This window comes from Elephas maximus, chromosome 9 (assembly GCF_024166365.1).
Source record: "Elephas maximus indicus isolate mEleMax1 chromosome 9, mEleMax1 primary haplotype, whole genome shotgun sequence".
Classification (NCBI taxonomy): Eukaryota; Metazoa; Chordata; class Mammalia; order Proboscidea; family Elephantidae; genus Elephas; species Elephas maximus.
The window spans coordinates 82,462,826-82,486,318 of NC_064827.1; the positions used below are offsets into that span (position 1 = coordinate 82,462,826).

The 23,493-nt window shown below is 46.3% G+C and overlaps 1 protein-coding gene across 1 annotated transcript in view; it reads left to right on the plus strand.

Moving 5' to 3' along the window:
- The window catches only part of PRRT1B (proline rich transmembrane protein 1B), a 30,458-nt gene extending 16,343 nt beyond the window's left edge, over positions 1-14,115 (plus strand). The window contains exons 5-7 of the mRNA XM_049894999.1: positions 8,469-9,028; positions 9,897-10,040; positions 11,467-14,115. Coding sequence (XP_049750956.1) covers positions 8,469-9,028; positions 9,897-10,040; positions 11,467-11,616 — 854 coding nt within the window. The 3' untranslated portion in view covers positions 11,617-14,115. The remainder of the gene's footprint in view (positions 1-8,468; positions 9,029-9,896; positions 10,041-11,466) is intronic.
- The last annotated feature ends 9,378 nt before the right edge of the window (positions 14,116-23,493 follow it).

Below are 23,493 nucleotides of genomic sequence, written 5' to 3' on the forward strand. Positions count from 1 at the left end.
TTCTTTTTCATGTCAATTTTGGAAAGTTGTAGTTTTCAAGATATTCCTGTTTCATCTACATTGTCAAATATGTTGCTATAAAATTGTTCATGGTTGTTACGGACTCAAATATGTCCTCCAAAAATATGGTCGTAAACCCTAACCTCTATGCCTACCGTTATAATCCTATTTGGTAATGGGTTGTCTTTGTTATGTTAATGAGATATGATTAGCGTAAAGTGTATCTTAAATTAATCTCTTTTGAGATATAAAAGAGATTGAACAAGCCAGCAGAGGAGAGATGGGGTAAGATAGTTGCCAAGACACATAGAGATCTCCAAGGAACAAGGAAGCAGAAGCTGAAGAGACAAGGATCTTCCTCCAAAGCTCACAGAGAGAGAAAGCCTTACCCGAGAGCTAGCACCCTGAATTAGGACTTCTAGCTTCCTGAGCTGTGAGAAAACAAATTTCTGTTTGTTAAAGTCATCCACTTGTGGTATTTCAGTTATAGCAGCATTAGATAACTAAGACAGAATTTGGTACAGGGAGTGGGGTGCTGCTTTAAAAAATACCTACATGTGGAAATGGTTTTGGAATTGGATAAGGGGTGGAGCCTGGAAGAGTTTTAAAGTGCCTAATAGTAAAATCTTAGATTGCCTTGAAGAGACTGTTGATAGATTTATGAATGTCAAAGGCAATCCTGGTGAGGGCCCAGAAATGAGGAGAGCTATAGAGAAAGTTGGCGTAGTAGTTAAGTGCTACGGCTGCTAACCAAAGGGTCGGCAGTTCGAATCTGCCAGGTGCTCCTTGGAAACTATGGGGCAGTTCTACTCTGTCCTATAGCTGGGTTTTTTTTGGTGGGTATAGAGAAAGTCTCTATCATCTTAGAGAATACATATGGCTAGAAATGTGGACATTAAGTGTGCTTTTGGTGAGGCTTTAAAAGAAAATGATGGACATGTGATGGGACAATGGAGGAAGGGTGATGCTTTTTATGCAGTGGCAAAGAGCTTGTCTGAATTATGTTCAAATGTTTGGTGGAAGATAGAAGTTGTAAGTGATGAACTTGGATATCTGGCTGATAATATTTCTAAGCAAGATCTTAAAGGGGCTGTGTGGTTTCCCTGCCACTTATAGTAAAATGTGAGAGGAAAGAGCAGGACTTAAAAATGAACTGTGCAAAATGAAAACAGAACTTAAAGATTTGGAAAAATCTGTTGTACATGTGTCCTAGAATTTTCACCAAGGATGTGTCTACACAATCTTTTTTTAAAGAGATTAAGCCTGTGACTGATGAAAAACCCATCAGCTTAGACGGAAGGGGAAAGAGAAATAATGAAAGGAAAGAATGCTCTCTGCTTCTTGGAATTCTACAGGCAGGAAACAGACCAAAGGAACTACATCTGCTGTCCCCCAATAACAGAGAAAGGCCATCCATAGAGCAGCTGGGAGATCAGCAAAACTGTTGGAAGGAGCGTGGGAAGGAGGGCCTTCTCAGTTTCAAAGGGCCATAGTCTCCTGGATCACAAAGGGTGGGGCCACAGCCACCTGGATTTCAAAGAGTCAGATCTTCACCAACTCAGTTCCAAAGTGTGGGCCTGACGTTAAGGTGTGCTGGGGGATGGGGCCACCACCCAAAGCTGAGGATGTGGGGCTGCCATGCTCAAAGGGGGGAAGAACAGGGCTTGCCAGGGCCAACGGAGTGGGGTTGCCACTCAGATGGACTAGGAGAATAGGGCCGCCTAAAGCTGAGGGAGCTGATTTGCCATCCCAGAGTACCTGGAAGGCAGAGCTGAAGCCAAGGGCCAAGGGGCCTCCACCCAGAATCCAGAGGGTGTGGCCAACAACCAGAGTTTGGAGGGCAGGGCCACTGCCTAAGTGGTCTCAGATAACAGAGGATTATTTTCAAGACTTGAAGGCTAATGTAATGTGTTCTGTTGGGTTTTGGACTTGCTGGGTGCCTGTTATCCCTTCTTTCTCCCCATTTCTCCCATTTGTAATGGAAGTGTCTACCTTGTGCTTGTTCCACCACTGTACTTTAGAAAACAGATAACTTGTCGTCTAGATTTCACAGGTTCACAGAGGAAAAGGAATTTTACCCAGGATGGAATGAGCTTAAACTCTCACCCATATTTGATTTAGATGATTCAGGAGATGAGATTTTAGACTTGGAGTTGATTTAAGGCTTTTGGAATGATGTGATGGGGTGAATGTGTTTTGCATGTGTCAAGGATGTGAATTTGGGGAGGCCAAAGGGTGGAATGTTATGGATTGAATTATGTCCCCCAAAAGTATGTGTTGTAAATTCTAACCTCTATTGCTGTGGTTATGGAGCCCTGGTTAGAGCTATGGCTGCTAACCAAAAGTTTGGCTGTTCAAATCTACCAGCCTTTCCTTGGAAACCCTATAGGCAGTTCTATTCTGTTCTATAGGGTCAGTATCAGTCAAAATCAACTTGATGGCACCTAACAAAAACAACAATAATGCCTGCGGTTATAATCACATTTGAGAATGTGTTGTCTTTGTTAAGTTAATGAGATAGTATTAGTGTAGGGTATGTGTTGAGTTAATCTCTTTCGAGATATAAAAGAGATTAAACAAGCCAGCAGAAGAGAGATGGGTAAGATAGATGCCAAGACACATGGAGATCGCTGAGGAACCAGGAAGCAGAAGCTGAAGAGGCAAGGACCTTCTTTCAGAGCTGACAGAGAAAGCCTTCTCCTAGAGCTGGCACCCTGTATTAAGACTTTTAGCCTCCTAAACTGTAAGACAATAAATTTGTGTTTCTTAAAGCCGTCCATTTGTGGTATTTCTGTCATAGCAGCACTAGATAACTAAGACAATGGTATTCTCTTATTGTCTTAGTCATCTATTGCTGCTATAACAGAAATACCACAAGTGGATGGCTTTAACAAAGAGAAATTTATGCTCTCACAGTCTAGGAGGCTAGAAGTCCAAATTCAGGGCACCAGCTCCAGGAGAGGGTTTTCTCTCTCTGTTGGCTCTGGCAGAAGGTCCTTGTCATCACTCTTCCCTTTGTCTAAGAGCTGCTCCGCACAGGAACCTCAGGTCCAAAAGATGTGCTCTGCTCCTGGCGTTGCTTTCTTGGTGGTATGAGATCCCCAGCTCTCTGCTTGTAAGATATCTTGGATCAGGGATATGACCCGAGCAAGGGTGTTACATCCTACACTAATCCTCTTTAACATAACCTAATCTTGCCTCATTAACCACAGGCAGAGATTAGGATTTACAACACAAAGGAAAATTGTATCAATCAAAAATTGGAGGACAACCACACAATACTGAGAATCATGGTCTAACCAAGTTGACACATATTTTGGGGGGGACACAATTCAACCCCTAACACTTATTATCTTTTTAATGTCTGTAGGATCTATGATGATAACCCCTTTTTTATTTCTGATAGTGATTTATGTTCTCTTTCTTTTTCCTGGTAAGTCTAGTTAGAGGTTTGTCAATTTTGTATATCTTTTCAAAGAATCATCTTTTGGCCTTCTTATTTTTCTTTATTGTCTATTTCTATTTCATTGACTTTTGCTTTTTTATTGTTATCATTTTATCCTTCTTGTTACTTTGGATTTACTTTGCTCGTCTTTTTCTAGTTTTGTAGGGTAGAACCTTAGGTCATTGATTTTAGACCTTCCTTCTTTTCTAGTGTAAGCATTTAAAGCTCTGTGTCTTCCTCTAAGCACAGCTTTAGCAGCATCTCACAAATTTTGATATCTTGGTTTTCATTGTTATTCCATTAAAATATTTTTATAATTTATCTTGTGATTTCATTTTTGAGCCATGAATTATTTAAAAGTGTGTTGTTTAATTACTAGATATTTTGTATTTCCTAGGTGTCTTATTGTTATTGATTCCTAATCTAATTCTGTTGTGGTCAGAGAATATACTTTGCTTGATTTCAATCTTTCTGAATTTATTGAGATTTGTTTCATGGCCTACTATGTGGTCTACCTTGGTGAATGTACGCCGTGTCCTTGAAAAGAATGTCTATTCTGCAGTCGTTGGGTGTAGTATTCTATAAACATCAATCGGATTCTATATCCTTACTAATTTTTAAAAATATAATTGTTCTATCAATTGCTGTAAATTTAAGTATTAAAATCCTCTACTCTTATTGCAGATTTGTCTATTTTCCCCTTTAATTCTGTAAATTCTGCCTGTTCTGCTGTACTGTCATGTGGTTACAGGACTAGCGCTTGCCTTTGGGGCAGAGGTGCAAGAGAATTAGAGAGAGACAGAGAGAGAAAAAAAAAAAAGTCGGGAAACTCACTCCGTGAGGGTTACTTCTCCAAATTTTGACTCTGTTTCAGAGTCTGTCTCCTTTTGTTCATTTTTCGCTGACCCCAGGTAATTGCTTTTTGTATTTTGTCTAGAGTTTTTAGTTGTAAACAGCAGGAGAGGGACGTTTTTTAAAGCCTCTGCTTGTAAGATATTTGTTGATGTCCCACTGGCAAAAGCAAGTCGTATGCCCAAGCCCAGATTCAAGGGGTGGAGAAATAGAGCCACCTCTTGATGGAGGGAAGGTCCCTGAGCGGCACAAATGATTTGGCTTGACAATTAACCTAAAGGTTGGTGGTTGAAACCCACTCAGCAGCACCACAGAAGAAAGGCCTGGCAGTCTGTTTCTGTAAAGATTGCAGCCAAGAAAACCCTATGGAGCAGTTCCACTCCATAATGCATGGTATTGCTGTGAGTCGGAATTGACTGGCTGGCAGTGAGTTTGGTTTTGATTGTTTTTGATAGAAGCTACAAGCTTACATTGAAAAGGGGCACCCATGTAAGGATGGGAGGAACATGTGCCCTTGCCAACTCAGAAGTCTGGCCATGCTATTCTCCTGCTTCAGACACTTCCATGACTTGTCACTGTTCTCAGGGTAAGGTTTTAACACCTTTACACCGTGTGCAAGGTCCTCTTCTTGTCCTGGCCCTTTCCCACTCCTTGCCTCCAACTGAGCTCCAGGTATATTATGAAACCACTCAATTCCCACGCTACACTCCACTCTCACCTGCTGTTCCCTCTGCCTGTAACACTGTTCCTCTTCCCTCTGTCCACTTAACACCTCCTCATCCTTCAGAAACTGTTTAGATGTCACACCCTCCAGGACAGATTCCCTGGCTCACCATGTCTGCCTCCTCTGTGTTCCCATCTCCCTAGGCTTCCCGGGTGCAGTCCTGATCCCTGTGGGCCACAGTTTTTCCTTTTCCTATGTCTGTTGCTCACTATTTTGTACATGACCTGAAACCACCGACTCATTCATTTTGTAGCCCCATCCCTACACAGCCATTGCAGCAGAGTGTGGGCTCACTAATGAAAGAAGGAAGAAACTGGAAGACAAGACTGGTGCAAGACAGTTAGAGGGAACCCCAAACTTGCTAAATTATATGGGGCTAATGGAGCTGTCTGGCCCAGCAGGCAGAGCCAGAGCGTTGGGCAAAGATGTGGAGGCATAAATAGCACGTCTGTGAGGAGCAGGGGCCCTGAGTGAGACCCTGGATGTTGGGAGGGGTGGGCGGGGAGCTCTCAGGGATTCAGCACCCCTTGCCATTGGGGTCCCCTCCCTCAATGATCCCTAGCCTTTGACTCCACCCACCAGCCCAGCCTAGGAATTTCAGGAAGGCCCCGCCCACCCTCACCTGAGATGCCTAGTGTTATCCCTTTGCCTTGCAGAGAGTCCCTGGGTAGCTCAATGGGTAACATGATCCACTGCTGACTGAAAGGTTGGTGGTTCGAGTCCACCCAGAGGCACCTCAGAAGAAAGGCCTGGTGATCTACTTCTGCAATATCAGCCACTGAAAATCTTGTGGAGCACAGTTCTGCTCTGACACACATGGGGTCACCATGAGTCAGAATCTATGTGATGAAAAACAACAATAACAATCTACCTTGTAGAAACCACAAGGCCACTTAGAAAATGAGCCTCCAGAGCCAGGCCCTCAGCACTGGGTGGTTCACCCCTGCTCTAGGGCCTTGAATGCCAACCACGGGCGGGATCCTCCCCAGTACTGTCTCTTTTTTAAAATACTTTTGTTCCTGTTGTCATTGAGAATACACACAGCAAAACACACATCAATTCAAGTTTTACATGTACAATTCAGTGACATTGATTATATTCTTTGAGTTGTGCAACCATGATCACCCTCCCTTTCTGAGTTGGTCTTCCCCCTTAACATACACTCACTTCCCCCTAAGGTCCCCATCTAATCTTTTCAGTTGCTGTTGTCAATTTGATCCCATATGGATAGATCTTAAAAGAGCTCAAGGCAGACATTCTTTACTGCTTAAGCTAAACTATTGTTTTTTTTAAATTGTGCTTTAGATGAAAGTTTACAGAACAAATTAGTTTCTCATTAAACAATTAATACACATATTGTTTTGTGACATTGATTGTGAACCCTGAGATATATCAGCACTCAACCCTGGGTTCCCCATTACCAGCTTTCCTGTCCCCTCTTCCCTTCTTGTCATTGCCCTTGGTTGGTGTGTGCCCGTTTAGTTTTATTTTATGGGCCTGTCTAATCTTTGGCTGAAGGGTGAACCTCAGGAGTGACTTCAGAGCTGAATTAGAAGCGTGTCCAGGGGGACCATACTCAGGGGTTTCTCCAGTCTCTGTCAGACCAGTAAGTCTGGTCTTTTTTTGTGAGTTTGAATTTTGTTCTACATTTTTCTCTAGCTCTGTCCGGGACCCTCTATTGTGATCCCTGTCAGAGCAGTTGGTGGTGGTAGCTGGGCACCATCTAGTTGTGCTGGACTCAGTCTAGTGGAGGCTGTGGTGGTTGAGGTCCATTAGTCCTTCGGACTACTCTTTTCCTTGTGTCTTTGGTTTTCTTCATTCTCCCCTGCTCTAGATGGAGTGGGATCATTGGAGTGTCCTAGATGGCTATTCACAAGCTTTTAAGACCCCATATGCTACTCACCAAAGTAGGATATAGAACATTTTCCTTATAAACTATGTTATGCCAATTGAGCTAGGAAAAAAAAAAAAAAAACTAGTGCAAATTGAGCTAGATATCCCCCCAAAACCATGGTCCACAGCCCTCAGCCCAGTAATTCTGTCCCTCAGGGAGTTTGGATGTGCCTATGAAGCTTCCGTGACCTTGCCTTGGTCAAGCTGTGCTGGCTTCCCCAGTATTGTGTACTGTATTACCCTTCACCAAAATTAAAAAAAAAAAAAATATCCACTTATCTATTGTCTATTTAGTGTTTATTATTTGGTTTTAAGAAGACTTCAGGGAATATTTTTGGTTTAAGTCTTAAAGATTATTTTAGCACAATAGTTTTGGTGGTTCATTCAGCCTCCACGGCTCCAGAAAGTCTGGAGTCCATGAAAATTTGAAATTAAATTCTGTTCTGCAGTTTTAACCTTTTGATCAGGATTCTTCTATAGAATCTTTGAACAAAATGTTCAGCAATGGTAGCCGGGCACCATCCAGTTCTTCTGGTCTCATGGCAAAGGAGGCAGCTGTTCATGGAGGCAGTTAGCCACATCTTCTATTTCCTCCTCCTGTTCCTGACTCTCCTTCCTCTGTTGCTCCAGGCAAATAGAGAGCAATTGTGCCATGTGTAACCACTTGCAAGCTTTTAAGACCCCACATACTATACAACCAACTAGGAGGTAGGCCACCTTCTCTTTCAGAGTTTTCCACAGGCGCCTGCCTGACATCTGGAGGTGCTCAGTCAGGATGCTCCCAGGAGGTGCAGGAGGACCTTCAGGATTTGTGGAGACCTGCTCAGGTGCCTCTGGAATTTACCATGTGGATACTCCAGACCAGAGCTGGAAGGCGACTGGGCAACTGAGGTGCCTCTGAGACCTGGCTTCAAACTGCTGGCCTGGCTTCTCTCCAACCACTGCCTTCTCCTCTCCCTGGCCCCTTCAATATTCAGGGTTCTCTTCCTTCTATGCCTTGGTGACCTCCTGGCTCTTCCGTGTCACTCATTAGCCATGGTCTGTCAGTGCCTGAGCGCCCCACCCCTCCCCCACAACCTGCAGGCCAAACCCCAAGCCAAGAATCTGATTGTTCCAGCTCATCTTTTCAGACCAGCCCCCACAAGACCTGTATCTGGGGCCAGCCTATCAGAAGGCTGCCCTTGGTCAGTGCTCTTTCCCTGGTCCAATCCACTGTGGCAGCAGGGTCTGGTCGTGGATACTATCTCCCAACCGAGGCAATCTGGGCAGGGCAACCTGCATTCTCATCCCAACTGGGCCACTGGCTGTGTGACCTCTAGCAAGGCGCTTAACCTCTGTGAGCCTCAGTTTCTCCTCACATCAATGGACTTTGGGCAGGATTCTATGAGAGCTGGGACAATGGGTGCGAGCTGAGCACTTGGTACATGGAAGTAGTTAAGATCAGCGTCGCCACTGGGATTTTGTCATTGCGGCTGTGTTTTGGGGGTGTGAGGGAAGGAGTCCCAGTGGCCCAGCCGACTGTTAGGGTTCACAGTGCCTGCCATTTCTTCCCAGGACAGGACAGGAGAGGGGGTGGCACGCCCACAGACTCTGAGGGCTCCCGGAGCCCTGAGCACCCAGCGCTCCCGCAGCTCCCACACCGTCCGCAGCTCCTGGATGAGGACCGAGGGGCCATCGAGGAAGGGGCCGCGGAGCCTGTGGAGGGGAGCAGCGGCCCTGGTCACGCTGTGGGGGGCGAGCAGATCCGGGAGAATCCCCTGGTCGATTCCCCCACCGAGGCCTTGGCAGCGCCCACCACCCAGACCCATGCCCCCACCGGCTCTCTGGCTGCGGGAGAGGCCAGGCAGGAGCCCAAGCTGGCGCCCTGTGGGGTCCCCAACATCGGCTTTGTGGGCGAGCCCCCGCCATACGCCCCACCCGACCCCAAGGCTGTGCACCTGCTCTACCCGCCCTACCCCCAAGTGCCGGTGCTCTTCCAGCCCGGACCCTCGCCCCAGGCCTTGTACCCGCCGCCACCCGCGGCGACGCCCCTGTACTCTGCCGGGCCTTCACCGCAGCTGCCCCTCTTCTCGTCCCCCGCCGCCGGAGGAGGAGGCGCCTTCCCCTTCCCCGTGGTGAGTAGGGCCCACGGCTCTGGCAGTGTGGCCAGAGGTCGGGCCCACGCGGCTCTTCAATCCTCCTTCCTCCCTCCCTCATCTGTGCAATCAGCACGGGCCTAGGCCAGCTCTGGGCGCACAGCGGGCTCTCAGGTCCGGGAGGCTGGAACACAAGATGAGAGGTTACTGCTACCCATGCAGAGGGGACTTTTGAGCCTGGAAGAGGAAAGGGCTACCTCTGCCTGGTGGGCGGGTGGGTCTGGAGATCCCTAGAGATGCAGGCATTGGAGCTGGATTCTGAAGGATGCATAGAAGGGTGCAGGCAGGGAAGACAAGAAGGGCCTCCAGGCAGAGGGCTCAGCCAGCACAGCACATAGGTGGTCAAGCCTGGTGTGTTCGGAGAATGATGGCTTTGTTCAGCTCATCAGGGAGAGGCTGGTAAAGTGGAATCCATTGTGAGGGGCCAGGGGCTTTGTGGGGAGGGGGCGACCTGATTAGATTTTCATAAAACACAAAATGATGAACAAAAAATCCCTGAGAGATTGGAGTCCCTGCCTCCTGGGGCGGGGGGAGCCCAGTGAGGGTGATGTAGACCCCCTATTGGCTGGATGGAGTGAACAATCTGTATAGGACAGAATTACAGATGGCCAGGGGCAGAGTGACTAGTGGGGTCCAGGAAGGAGAAGGTGGAAGGATGGCTGTGACCTGAGCCTCTGTGGTCCACAGCCACACTAGGTGGAGGGTGAGGGTAGGCAGCGTGACCCTCCCATGGCCCTTGACAGTCATGTCCTCCATGGACCCCACCGTCTCTGAGCCTCAGCCACCTCACGCTGGCAGTGCTGGAGGCTTGGTCCAGCTCCCTCACCTTTTTGTACTGCCCCCACAGTACAACAGCCCAGTGGCAGGCATGCCAGCCCCCACCACAGTGGAACACAGGCCCCTGCCCAAGGATTACATGATGGAGTCAGTGCTGGTGACCCTCTTCTGCTGCCTCCTTACCGGTCTCATCGCCATTGTCTACTCCCATGAGGTAGGTGGGGTGGGAGCAGACCCTGGGTACAGCCCTGGCTACTGTGCAGCCACCAGTGACTCCAGATGGAGCCACTCTCCCAGCAACAGGGCCTCTGGTGTCTCTCCCTCAGGAGAGGGTTGGAACTGGGAAATCAGTGCCCAATTGTCTGTGGGTTCTAGCCCCACTTGTGTGGACACACCTCCTCCTTTCTCCAGTCTCTGCCTCTTACCATTCAAGATCTGTTCTGGAAAGCTCTGCTACAACTATTCACAGTAAAGGTGTGAATGATTGCTAAGGCCCAAGATGCTGCGCAGCCTGGTAATGGGATAAAATTCTGCCCATCCATCCACTCATCTCTTCAGCCATGCATCTACTTCCATATATTCATTTATCTAGGACTGATCTGTCTACTCACCCATCCATCCATCCATCCATCCATCCATCCATCCATCCATCCATCCATCCATCCATCCATCCATCCATCCATCCATCCATCCATCCATCCATCCATCCATCCATCCATCCCTCTATTCATCCATCTATCTACTTATTCATTCACCCACCATCAATCCACCTTCATCTATCTATCTAGCTACCTACCCATCTGTCTATATCCCCCCAGCCATTTATCCATCCATCCATCCCTCTATGCATCCATCTGTCTACTCACTGATCTGTCTACTCACCTATCTGGTCATCCTTATTGATTCGTTTCCCACACATCCATCCATCTACCTACCATCTCTCTAGTCTCCATCCATTCATCCATCCATCTTCCCTTCCTTCCCTTATTGACCATATGCCAGGCATGGTGTCAGACCCTGGGGATTCAGTGATGTCGATGTGATGACATCCTAATATGCACAGCAGTAAACAAGTCTCTGGGGGCCTTTGCTCAAGGCTGACCTGCCCAGGGAGGCCATAGCCCTGACTTTCTTCTGCCAGCCAAGTTCCCTGGTCATAAGAAATCCAGGAATGTGGGGAGAAGGCAGCTTTCAGGACACCTCAGTGGTCAAGAACAAGACTCTGTAGGCAGACTACCTGCCTGTGAATTGTGGCTCCATCACTCGTTGTGTGGCCCTGGGCAAGTCATTTATAACCTCTCTGGCCTTTGTTTCCTCATCTGCAGAGTAAGGGCAACAAAGATCCCATTCTCAGGGTTGTGGTGAGGATGGTAGATAAGATGGAGGGTATAAACCAGAGCCGACACACATGAAGTGCCTGGGGCCTGGCAGCCACCACCTCCATCATGCCTCTCCCCTTCACCATACCAGTCACTAGCTGTGAGGCCCGGGCAGGTCCCTCAACTTCAGTGTCAGTTTTTCAGTCTGTAAAATGGGACTCATAATCCCCTGCCTTTCTCAAGGTGGGCTTGGCCCAGATGGTGCCACACTGAAGGGAGTAGGGCTCTGGTCTACTCACCCCTTGCCCTCTCCCTTTGCAGACCCGCGCAGCCCTGGGCAGGGGTGACTTGGCCCAGGCAGAGGAGGCCTCGAGGAAGGCCCGCTCGCTCGTGCTCTTCAGCCTGCTCTTCGGGGTCTTCGTGTCCACCAGCTGGGTCATCTACGTGGTCGTGGCGCTCTACCTTCCCTGAGGGCTGGAGGCTCTTGCTGGGATACCCAGGGATACCAGGCCTGGCCAGACTGTTTCTGTGGACTCTGGTCCTTGCAGCGGCCAGCTTTTGCCTACAGGGCGGACCAGGGGCCAGGAGAGGGCTGGCTCTGCAGTCGTGGCTGGGCCTCAACCCCTGCAGGTGGCCCAGGGGCCCAGGCCCAGTGGTGGGAGGGCTCCCACTGGAACCTGTTTCCTAGACATCTCCTCACAAGGTCTCCTGGGGACTGTCCTGAAAGGCTCATCGTCCAGCCTTTGCCCTCACTTCCAGGGTACTCTCAGAGGGACCAGAGCCCTAGTGTCCTCAGAGCCCTCTGGGAAGGACATTACAAACTGCCCCTCCCCTTCCCCCCTCTCTCCAGCTTGGCAGATGGCCCTAGGCAGAGCTGTCAGTATTTATTTTTCCCTGTGGGAGAGTTGAGGAGCCTATCTCTCAGTCCAGGGCTTTCTGCCACCACAGTGTCCTCATCTCTCCCTGGGAGCTCCTGGCTGGTTGGTCCTCCACCCCTGCCTGTCCCAGGAGAAAGGGTCTTTGATGCTGAAACCAAAGCCACTATTCTGGTCAATAAACATGAGTGACACCCTGTGCAGAGCTCCATGTGGCTGCCTCCAGGACATTGCTACTTCTGGGGTCACTTCCAGGTGGGCGGTGACATCTACACATAGCCACCCTCTCTGAGATGCCCTTAGGATGTAGACAGCCCCAGCCAGGATCTGTTGCTCACACTTGCAGCTCTATCAAGAACTGACACCTCTTCTCCTTGGACCACTTCTTCTAGGGTTGCTTTTCTAGAAACTTCTCTCTCCTCTCTTCATTGCCTCCTGGCTTCTGCTTACTATTCTTCTCTGCAGGCCTTTCAGCTTCTGCTCCCTCCATCTGATCTCTCTGCTCAATTCCTAAGTCCTTTATTTTATTGCATAAAGATGGAGGATCAGCTGGGGCCCCATTTGGAGAGAGCCACGCTGATTGGGGAGCACTCTTATCCCAGGTCACCCCCGAGGCTGCTGGTCAGCCTCTAGGGCTGTAGATAGGTGCCTTTTCATCAGATGCCAGGAGCCCAGGCCAGTCAGCTGTGGTCCTGAGAACAGCCCTCCATTTTAACAAGATTCAAAACCATAAGCAGAGACAGAGGAGGGAGCCTTCTGTGATCCTGGTGAAATTCTGCAGCTTCCCAGCAGGGGGCACTGTAATTGGTCAGCAACTTTCTTGGCTTGTCCAGTTTCTGGCCCTTCTAAGGAGTTTCCTATTTCTTGAAGAAGTTGGGTTTTCCGCATCTGTAAAATGGAACAGTAACACAGCCTGATAACCGCCTGGGTGTTCAAAGGTAATGGGAGAGTAAGGGTCTTACCCTGAGCTCCAGGACAGCCTGGAACCTCTCAAACAGCAGAGATGGGAATCAGTTAATGTGTGTTTTCCTGGGGAGCAGTCCAGAGCTTTCAGTAGACGACTCACGGAGATAAAAACCATCTACAGAACTTAGAGAGAGGAGAAGGGGGCCGGGCAGAGCTGTAAAAGACTGACAGCTCAAGTTCCATCAAGTGTTTTCTGAGCACCTACTACTGTGCGCTGCTCAGAGCCCAGGCACTGGGAGCCCAAGCAGGAGGACATTCGCCCCAGCTGTCAAGGTGCTCAGAGAAGCTGGAGAGACAGGAATGAGAAAGTGATGAGCAACAATGCTTGGAGATCGTGAGGTGGCTTCGTGTTCCAGGACACAGGGCTGGTCCAGAATCAGGAACCAACACTAAAATGCATGCCAGCTACAAAGAGACGGAAGCCATTTTTTTAGTGGGTGAATAGATGCCACAAAGTATTTGATAAAGACCCAACAGCCACAGCAATTCTTACTAAGCTCTTAAGTAAAATCGTAATTGAAAGAAATCATCTAGACCAGTGCTCCTCAGACTTTAAAGTGTCTATGAATCACCTGGGAATCTTGTTAAAATGCAGATTCTGATTCAGTAAGTAGGGCCTGAGATTCTGCATTTCTAAAGAGCTCCCAGGTGATGCTGAAGCGGTGACAGGAACCAACAGCAAATGAATGGCACATTAAGTGGGAAATTACTAAACCAATTAAAAAAAAAAACAACAACAAAAGCCATTAAAACCAGGATCAAACTAGGGCTGTCCCTAATGTCTCTATTACTCAACATTGTTTTGAGTTTCTAGCGAACGTAAAAAACAAGACAGTGAAATCTGTAGTAGAAGAAGGAGAAAAGATGACTCTTGAATGAGAGTATCCAAGCATCATTGAGAGAAGCTTAGAACAGTGACAACCAATTAGAAGTGGAAAAACTTAAAATCTAATAGTGACAGAACAGTAAAACCTAAGAATAAATTTAACAAGAAAGATCTGAGACCCCAAAAAGGAAATGTTTTTTAAAATTACCAAAAGATGGGGAAAAAAAAAAGAAAAAAAGAGATGAATAAAATTTCTGAGAAGGATGTAATGTCATGAAAATATCTATCCTTCTTAAGTAAATACAAATTTAATGTAATTCTAACAAAACCAAGTTATTGAAAATTTGACAAAATATTTTTAAAAATATGAAAAGTATGCAAAACTTGCCAATTTTTTAAAAGTTTAATAAGGGGGACTTTCTTCACTAGATATTCAAACTTTTCATAAAGCTAGAATAATAAAAACAGTATGGCATTGACACAGAGATAGACAAAGAGATCAGTGAAAAAGTAATAAAGTCCAGAAGCCACTCCAAGTATATATGAGAACTTAATACAGGATGAAAATGATATTCTAACTGAGCGATTCAAGGAAGGTTCATGAAAAACACTGGCAGAGTTGGCTATCTGGCTGGAAAAAATGCTCTCCTTATATGCAAAATATAATTCCAAGTGGATTGAAGAGCTAAATATAAAACTAAAAAAAAACAGAAGAAAGTCTAGGAGAATATTTATATAGCTTTGGGGTGCTGGGGCAGTATGGAAAGGGGAAGCTCCAGAAGTTCTGGAAAGCCAGAGAAAGACTACTAGCTTTGAGTCCTGTGTATTGGGAAAGCAGAGATTTAAGCCATAAGACATGATTTTTATTCAACGGACTGGAAAAAAATTAGAAATTGAATGCATCTGGAGTTGGCAAAGGGCTGAAGACACAGGCCCCCTCATTTATTATTGGTAGGGTGCGTATCGCCACTATCTTTGTGGAAAGTAGGCTAACGTTGTCTATTAATAATGTAGGCACCATATGTGTATATGCATGTAAGTACAAGGAACAGGGTCTGGAAAGGTATATTCCAAACTGTTAACAGTGGCTGCCTTTGGGACTAGAAGGGCTTGCACAATACACTGAATTTTAAAATATGGATGTATTCATGCATTAATTATGTAATTCAAAAATAACTGGACAGAAATATCTATGCCTTTTGACTCAGTAATCTCAGCTTTAGGATTCACAGTGGGGAAGAAGACAGCCTGTTTTCCCGGAGTTTACAGTCCTGTGTGAAAAACAGGTATTTATCACATAGGGTAGTAACAGACTGCTAAAGTGCTGGGAAGGAGAGGTACCTCGGGCAAATCAAATTTGAAATGCCGAGTGTAATGAGAAAAAAAAAAACAATGCTGCAATTAAACTATGATGCATCCGTATTAAAATATAAAATGTAAAAGTATGTTAAAATGTAAAAGTGTATGTGTCTTACAATCACTATAATGTGACATACAGGTGTTTGACTTGAAAGAGTGATGAGGGAAAGCTTTCCTTGAGGAAGTGACCTCCCAGCAGTTGTGAATATATTAAGATCTAATGCAATGCTGCCAAACTGCATTCCAAAGTGGTTGCATCATTTTGCATTCCTCCCCACCTGCAACAGATGGGCGTTCCAGTTGCTCCACATTCTCATCAAACCCTGGGCTTCTGGTAGGTATGTAGTGGTATTTCAGTGTGGTTTAATTTGCATTTCTCTGATGACTAGAAATCTTGAAGATTTTATATGTTTATTAGCTATTTGAGAATCCTTTTATGATGTGCCTTTTTAAGTCTTGTGCCTATTTTTATGCTGGGTTGTCTTTCTCTCATGGATTTATGAGTCCTATTTTTTATAGCCACTGGGGAAACCCTGGTGGCACAGTGATTAAGAGCTACGGCTGCTAACCAAAAGGTTGGCAGTTTGAATCCATCAGGTGCTCCTTGGAAACTCTATGGGGCAGTTCTACTCTGTCCTATAGGGTCCTATAGGGTAGCTTTGAGTCCTATAGGGTCCTATAGGGTAGCTTTGAGTCCTATAGGGTCCTATAGGGTAGTTTTGAGTCCTATAGGGTTGCTATGAGTCCACTATGAGTTGGAATCGACTCGATGGCAGTGGGTTTGGTTTTTTTACAGCAACTGGAATTCTGGAATGTTAGATATAGTTCTTATAGAAAATACCTTTTCCCACTAATAGCTTCTATATTCACTTCATGGTGTCATCTGATGAAAAGTTCTCAATATTAATGTAGTAAAATTTATCTTTTCCTTTCTGTGGCTTGTTTAAGAAATCTTTCCCCACTCCTAGGTCATGAAGATGTTATCTTCTAATTCTATAAGTTTTATTGATTTATTTTCACATTTAGATCTGCTGCCCACCTGGAACAGATTCCAGGGGTCTTGTACCACTGTCATACTTCCTTAGTAATCATAGCTTGATAATAAGTACTGATATTGGTAGATCAGATTCAAACACCATCTTTAAGAGTCTTGGCCATTTTTAGCAATTCATATTTAGAATAAATTTTGACACAAAAAAGTTAGGATTTGGACTGCCACTGCTTTAAATCTGTAAATTAATCTGGGGACAGTTGGCAGCTTTACGTTGTTGAGCCTTCCAATACATACATATGGTGGCTCTCCTTATTTAGTTAGGTCCTTAAATTAAAAAATTTCCCTCAATGTATTTTTCTAGCTTTCTGTGCAGAAATCTTGCTTATCTTATGTTAGTATCTCTAGGTATTTGACTTTTTTGATGCTATTACAAATGATTGGAAACCCTGGTGGCGTAGTGGTTAAGTGCTACAGCTGCTAACCAAGAGGTTGGCAGTTCAAATCCGCTAGGCGCTCCTTGAAAACTCTATGGGGCAGTTCTACTCTGTCCTATAGGGTCACTATGAGTCGGAATTGACTCGACAGCAGTGGGTTTGGTTTTTTATAAATGATCATTTTATACTTCATTTTTGTTACTTATTAGCATACACAATCGATTCTCCATTGACTTTGTATTCAGCAATCTTCCTAAATTCTTTTTAATTCTGATGATTTATCTGTAGATTCTATTAGATTTTCTATTGACACAATCTTAGCATCTGTACATAATGACAACTTTGTCTTCTTTGCCAATTCTTACTCCTTTTCTGTGTTTTTCTCATTGCACTGGCCAGGACCTCCAGTGCAATGCTGAATAGAAGTTTTGATAATTGGCAATCTTGTCTTTTTCCAAACTTCAAAAGGAAAGCTTTCAACATTTTCACGTTTTGTTGTGTGTGTGCACGATTTATAGAAAAACCATGACTATTAAAAGACATTAGATGAACATAATAAATTGAGAGATACATGTATGAATAGGAAGATTTGCTGTCTTAAAGATGTCAGTTCTCCCCTAGATTATAAATTGAAAGCTATTCCAAAAAAAAATTAAGAGGATTGTATATGGTCTTTGACAAGCATATTCTAAAACTTATAAGAAAGCATTTCCACTCTGGTGATGGCAGGCGAGGTAGTTCGGACCAGCCCTCCTGCTGGGGAGCTGTACAAACACACATGTGTGTACACACAGACTTTATCAGATTAGGAATTCCCTTCTATTTTTTTTTTTTAATCATGGATATTGAATTTAATCAAGTGCTTTTCATGTAAGTCTTGAGAACATTATGTAATTTATTCTGTTAATGTGGTTACTTACGTTGATTTTCAAGTGTTAAAATAACTTTGCATTCCTGGAATAAATCCATCTTGATCATGCTGTATTATCCTTTTTAAATATTACTAGATTTGGCTTGCTAATATTGTAGGATTTTTGCATATGTGTTTGAGTGAAATTGGCCTGTAATTTACATTCTATCTTTGTTATGGCTTAGGGTTACGTTGGCCTCATCAAATGAGTTAGAAATTGTTTCAAATGTCCCTTTGAGTCTCTAATGACATCTTTTGCCTTAAAGTCCACTTTTTCTGGTATTGATACAGCTATACATTTTTTTTTTGGAGGGGGGAGAGGGGGCTGTATTTGCAGTCTATCTTTTTTCCTCTCTGTGGTTTTTCTGTTCATGTTTCACATCTCCTTGAGTCCCTGGTTGTTTACCACACATGAAAAATTAATTATTTGAGGCCTAGGATGATGTTGTCCTCTTTCAGTGAGACTCTGCACTTGCCCGGCAGGTGCCACGTGCTGACAGGCCAGGATCATCTTAACCCAGCTTCAGGGATGGAGAGAATTCGAAGCTGGGTTCAGTCCCTGTGAGGCCAGTCTACTTGGAGTTCACCCTTCTCCCTGAGTGTACCTCCTTGGGGTCCCAACTCAAAGCATGTCGAGTTTTTTTTTTTTTTTCTTCCTTTTGTCAGAAGTGCCCCCCAGCTTCTCAGCCACCTCTCCTGGAACTGGCAGAACAGGTGGCCTCAAATGCCCAGGTCACTTCCCTGGGTGTCTGTCTCCTTCTAGATCTTGGCCCTGTAATTCCTCATTCTCTTGCTTGCCAGCTCTCTGACTGGAGGCAGAGATTTTAAAACATTTTGTAGAGCTCTTCCAGCAGGAGGGTTGGTCTGAATTACCTCGCCTGCCATTACCAGGTGGAAATGCTTTCTTATAAATTTTAGAATACCCTTGTCAAAGACCATATACAACCCTCTTAAAATTTTCTTTGGAATAGATTTCGATTTATAATCTAGGGGAGAACCGACATCTTTAAGACAGTGAATTTTCCTATTCATGACTCTATCTCTCAATTTATTACGTTCGTCTAATGTCTTTTAATAGTCTTAGATTTTTCTAAAAAAGCCTCACAGATTTCTGGTTGGATTTATTCCTGGTACCTTAAGGCTTATGCTATTATAAATGGTATCTTTTAAGAACTATGTTTTCTAACATTCTTCTGTGGTTACGAAGAGGGGAGGGAGGGAGGGTGGGAGAGGGGCATTCACTAATTAGATAGTAGATAGGAACTACTTTAGGTGAAGGGAAAGACAGCACACAATACATGGGAGCTCAGGACAACTGGACTAAACCAAAAGCAAAGAAGTTTCCTGAATAAACTGAATGCTTCGAGGGCCAGCGTAGCAGGGGCAGGAGTCTGGGGACCATGGTTTCAGGGGACATCTCAGTCAATTGGCATAATAAAACCTATTAAGAAAACATTCTGCATCCCACTTTGAAGAGTGGTGTCTGGGGTCTTAAACGCTAGCAAGCAGCCATCTAAGATGCATCAATTGGTCTCAACCCACCTGGATCAAAGGAGAATGAAGAACACCAAGGACACAAGGTGATTACAAGTCCAAGAGACAGAAAGGGCCACATGAACCAGAGACTACATCATCCTGAGACCAGAAGAACTAGATGGTGCCTGGCTACAACCCATGAACTGCCCTGACAGGGAACACAACAGAGAACCCCTGAGGGAGCAGGAGAGCAGTGGGATGCAGACTCCAAATTCTCATAAGACCAGACTTAATGGTCTGAGACTGGAAGGACCCCAGTGGTCATGGCCCCCAGACCTTCTGTTGGCCCAGGACAGGAACCATTCCCGAAGCCAACTCTTCAGACATGGATTGGACTGGACAATGGGTTGGAGAGAGATGCTGGTGAGGAGTGAGCTTCTTGGATCAGGTGGACACTTGAGACTATGTTGGCATCTCCTGCCCGGAGGGGAGATGAGAGGGTGGAGGGGGTTAGAAGCTGGCGAAATGGACACAAAAAGAGAGAGTGGAGGGAGACAGTGGGTTGTTTCATTAAAAAAAAAAAAAGAGAGTAATTGGGAGTTTGTAGCAAGGTGTATATGTGGGTTTTTGTGTGAGAGGCTGACTTGATTTGTAAACTTTCACTTAAAGCACAATAAAAATTATTAAAAAATTACGTTTTCTAGTTGTTGGTTGTATATTAGAATGTGTTTAATTTTGTATCTGATTTTATAGCCAGCCACTTAAAAAAAATTTTATCAATCTCTTTGGTTATTTTTTTTCTTACAGCATTGGCTATTATCTCCAGTACAACGATGAATAAACACAGCACTAGTTGACGGGATCTTTATCTTATTTCAGATTTTAAAGGGAATGTTTTGAATATTTTACCATTAAATGTTTGCATAGGATTTCAGAAAATAATCTTTATCAGATTAAGGATGTATTCCGTTTCTTGTTAACTAAGAGTTCCTTTTTTTAAAATGATGAATGGGTGTTCCATTCTTAATAAAGGCTTTTCTGTGTCTATTGAGATGATTATATGGTTTTTTCTTTAATGTATTAATGTGGTGTGTTCAGGAGAGGCTAGGCTATGTTACAAAAACAAACCCTGAAAACTCAGAGACTTAGCACAAGAGAAGATTTTTCACTCATGTAAAGGCCTGTGCCTGTCCAGGTTCTCTCCACTTGGGATTCTTGCCATCTCCATCCCTGGATTCCCAGTTAGCCGTGGCAGGGAAAGAACAAGCATGGAGGTGGTACACCAATTCTTAAATCCCCAGGACAAGGTGACAGGTATCTCTGTCCCTTAGATTTCACAGCCCTAACTGCAAGGGGGCTGGGAAGTGCAGCCTGCCTCGTGCCCAGGAAGAGAACCAGACACAGGGGAGCATGAACAAGGGTCTAGCATAGAGTAAATCCCATTCATTGCTACGAATATCACTCCATCCTTGCATTTGTGAGAGAAACTCAACTTAGTTGCTAACATTATTTGAGAAGTTTCCCATCAGTATTCATTAACAAGACTGCCCTGAGGTTTTTCTTGCACTGTTCTTGTCTGGTTTTGATGTCAAGGTTATATTCAATTCATAAAATGAGCTGAAAAGAGTTGTCTTTTTCTATTCTCGGGGAGTTGGGGTAAAATTGAAACGATCTTTTTGTTCCTTGAGTGTTTGGCTTAACTACCCGTTAAACCTGTCTGATGTTTGTGGGTGGATTTCAAACTCAGATTTAATTTCTTCAGTGGTAAGTACCACTTCTTTGCAGCACTTATCATGGCTGTAATATTTCACCTGTGTGGTTTTTTGATTAAGAGAACCGAGTGAGGTGAAGCTGCCGGCAAAGTGCTCAGTAAGCAGTACTAGTGGCCACAGCTCACCAGACACTGCTCCAAGTGTCACCTCAAGGAACCTTCACAAGAGCTTATGAGGTAGATGCTGTTATTACCCCCACTTGCAGTTGGGGGAACTGTGGAAGAGAGAAGGGAAGCCATGTGCCAGATCACTGGCTCTGTCCTTTCGTGTGGTGGTGCCACTGGGGTCTCCTCACCTGGAGGCCACACTGCTGTGGTCCTGGGTCCAGGCATGCACCCATCCGAGCCTCCTGGCTAAGCTTGCAGATTCTTGGGCCCTGGATCCTCCGGGGGTGGATCAGGCATTTACTCTTGCCCCACGTCTGAGCAGCTTCTCAGTCACTGAACATCAGTGTGAGCTGCGGCAGCTATGTCCCGCAGCCATGGTTGGAAAGCACCCAGGTCCCCACCTGGCCTGTCACCTCTCTGGGGAGGTGCTGGGTCTAGATCAGCCTGGTTCTTAACATTGTTGGTTGGTGGGAGAAATGGGGGTGAAGGACACGGGAACACCTGGCCTCTCTCTGCACCTTGGTGTGCTCATCGGTCAGAGAGAACAACAGTAAATAACGGAGGAAACTGGAGAACAAGCGGTTAAGCAATTTGCCCAAGAACACAGCCAGCAAAAGGGAGAACTGGGAAGGTTTCCAGTGTACCCCAGAGACTAATGTTGGGCTCAAGGGTGAATCAGTGTGACCACTCCAGAATACCTGTCCCGCCCCCCTTTTAAAGGATAGACTTTGAGGCCACCACCTTTTAGGGTAGTTGAGGGGAGGCCACCGAAGGCAGCCACCAGCTCCATGGTGGGATCTGAGGGGAGATGCTGCCTTCAGGTCACCACCCCCTTCTCTCTACCTGGTTCCCTTTTCTAAGCCTGACGCATTGCCCAGGTGTAGAGGCTGAGCTGGACTTTCCGAGGCTGTCCTGCTGGCACCTTCTGCAGGGCTGAAAACCTGGGCCTGGGGGCGAGGGGGAATACCAGGGGGTTTTGCCTTGACCCCTTGCCACCTCCTAGGTGCAGAGACTCAGGTGCTTGGTCTCACTGCAGTAGAGGTGCTAGGGGACAGGGAGCAACTGGTATCTGGGATGGCTCTGGAAGGACACCTTCCAGCCTGGTAAACGGAGATGATAACAAAGGCCTCCCAGAGCTGACTGGGTCTGGAGACCAAGTGCAACACCTCACTCCCTGCAGAGGAGAAAACAGAGCTACCCACGGCAGAGAAGGGAGTAGAATCTATGGGCCTCTCTTGGTCTGTGTGGGGGCAGGAGGCTCTATTGCTTTCCGGCATACAGGCTGGCCCTGGCTGAGCGTGCCAGGCTGAGTTCAGCAGGGGTCACCTCCAGCCTGCAAAGAGGCTGGTGCGGGGCAGTCACACCAACCCCTCTGCAGCCAGGTACACCAAAGGGGGAGGCCCGAACCCCCCTGGAAGCCACAGGCAAAGCTGGGCCCAAGCCTCTGTGGATACACTTCCGATGACAGGAATTTAGGGGCCCTGAAAGGCAGCTCTAGGTACCCTGTGCCCCCTGAAATTCCACCCTCAGAAATGCTAGTTTTCACCAGGATGCCAGGGGTGGGGGCTGGCACAGCTCTTGGGCATCAGCCCACTTCTAGGAGACACGCAGTTTCTGTCCATTTCAATGCTTCTGGGGGCATGAGACCCAGGAGAAAAAGTTCTGGACAGGGGCCCATGCTGGTGACATCCGTTCGACTCTGCCAGAACTACCCTGACAACAGCAATGGGTCTGGGGACTGGGACGCATGCCCCGTGCAGAGGACCTGGGGGGCTGGGTCCTACTGGGGCTAGGGATGAATGTCCCCCGCAGAGGACCTGTGTCCTACTGCTGTTTCTGCTCCAGGGCCACTGCCCCTCTCTGGCCACCAGCACCTGTGCCCCCAGCCTGCCTGAGAAGGTGAGAGGAGGTGAGGCCAGCACAGGACCTCGGACTGTGCTTTTCACAGCACACATGCTGCCTGTGGGGCAGACACGGTCACCAGGCGGCAGGGGGCTTTCATCTGTGTTTATTTTCTCATATAAAAGTTACACATTTGAAATGTCTGCAGGAAGATGCCACTATTGGGTGGGTTAGTTGGGTGATATATATTACAGGTAACATTTGGGGAGGGTGGGGGACAGCCAGAGACAGGGATGCTTCTTGGAATTGGGGTTCAGTTCAGACATGGGCGTGCCTGCCCTTTCCCTGGCTCCCCCACCCCTGCCAGGTGAGAAGTGACTTTTTCTACAGGGAACCAAATGATCTTGAGCAGGCCTGTCTATAAAGATTGATTTCTACGATCCCCCCAGCCCAAGACACTGACAAATCACAGCTGAGGCTGCAGTGCTGAGCAGTGGAATTTGGCAACTGCCAGAGCCAAGAGGGCGTCTTTTAATGAGGCACAGGGCGGGGAAGCTTCTCAGCCAATAAGTTAACACACACACGTTACACCTCACCACCTTTGGGCGGCCAGTCACGCTAGCTCCACCCAGGCTCAGACCCCACAGGCTCCCAGGGAGGGTGGGCCCAGGGCCTCTGAGCATGGTAAAAGGTCTGTTCTGAATTAAAGGAGAAGCTCTCTCCTTCCCCCTCCAGCTCAGGACTGCGAACAAGACACGAGTCAGCCTGCTGGATGGGTGTGGGCGGG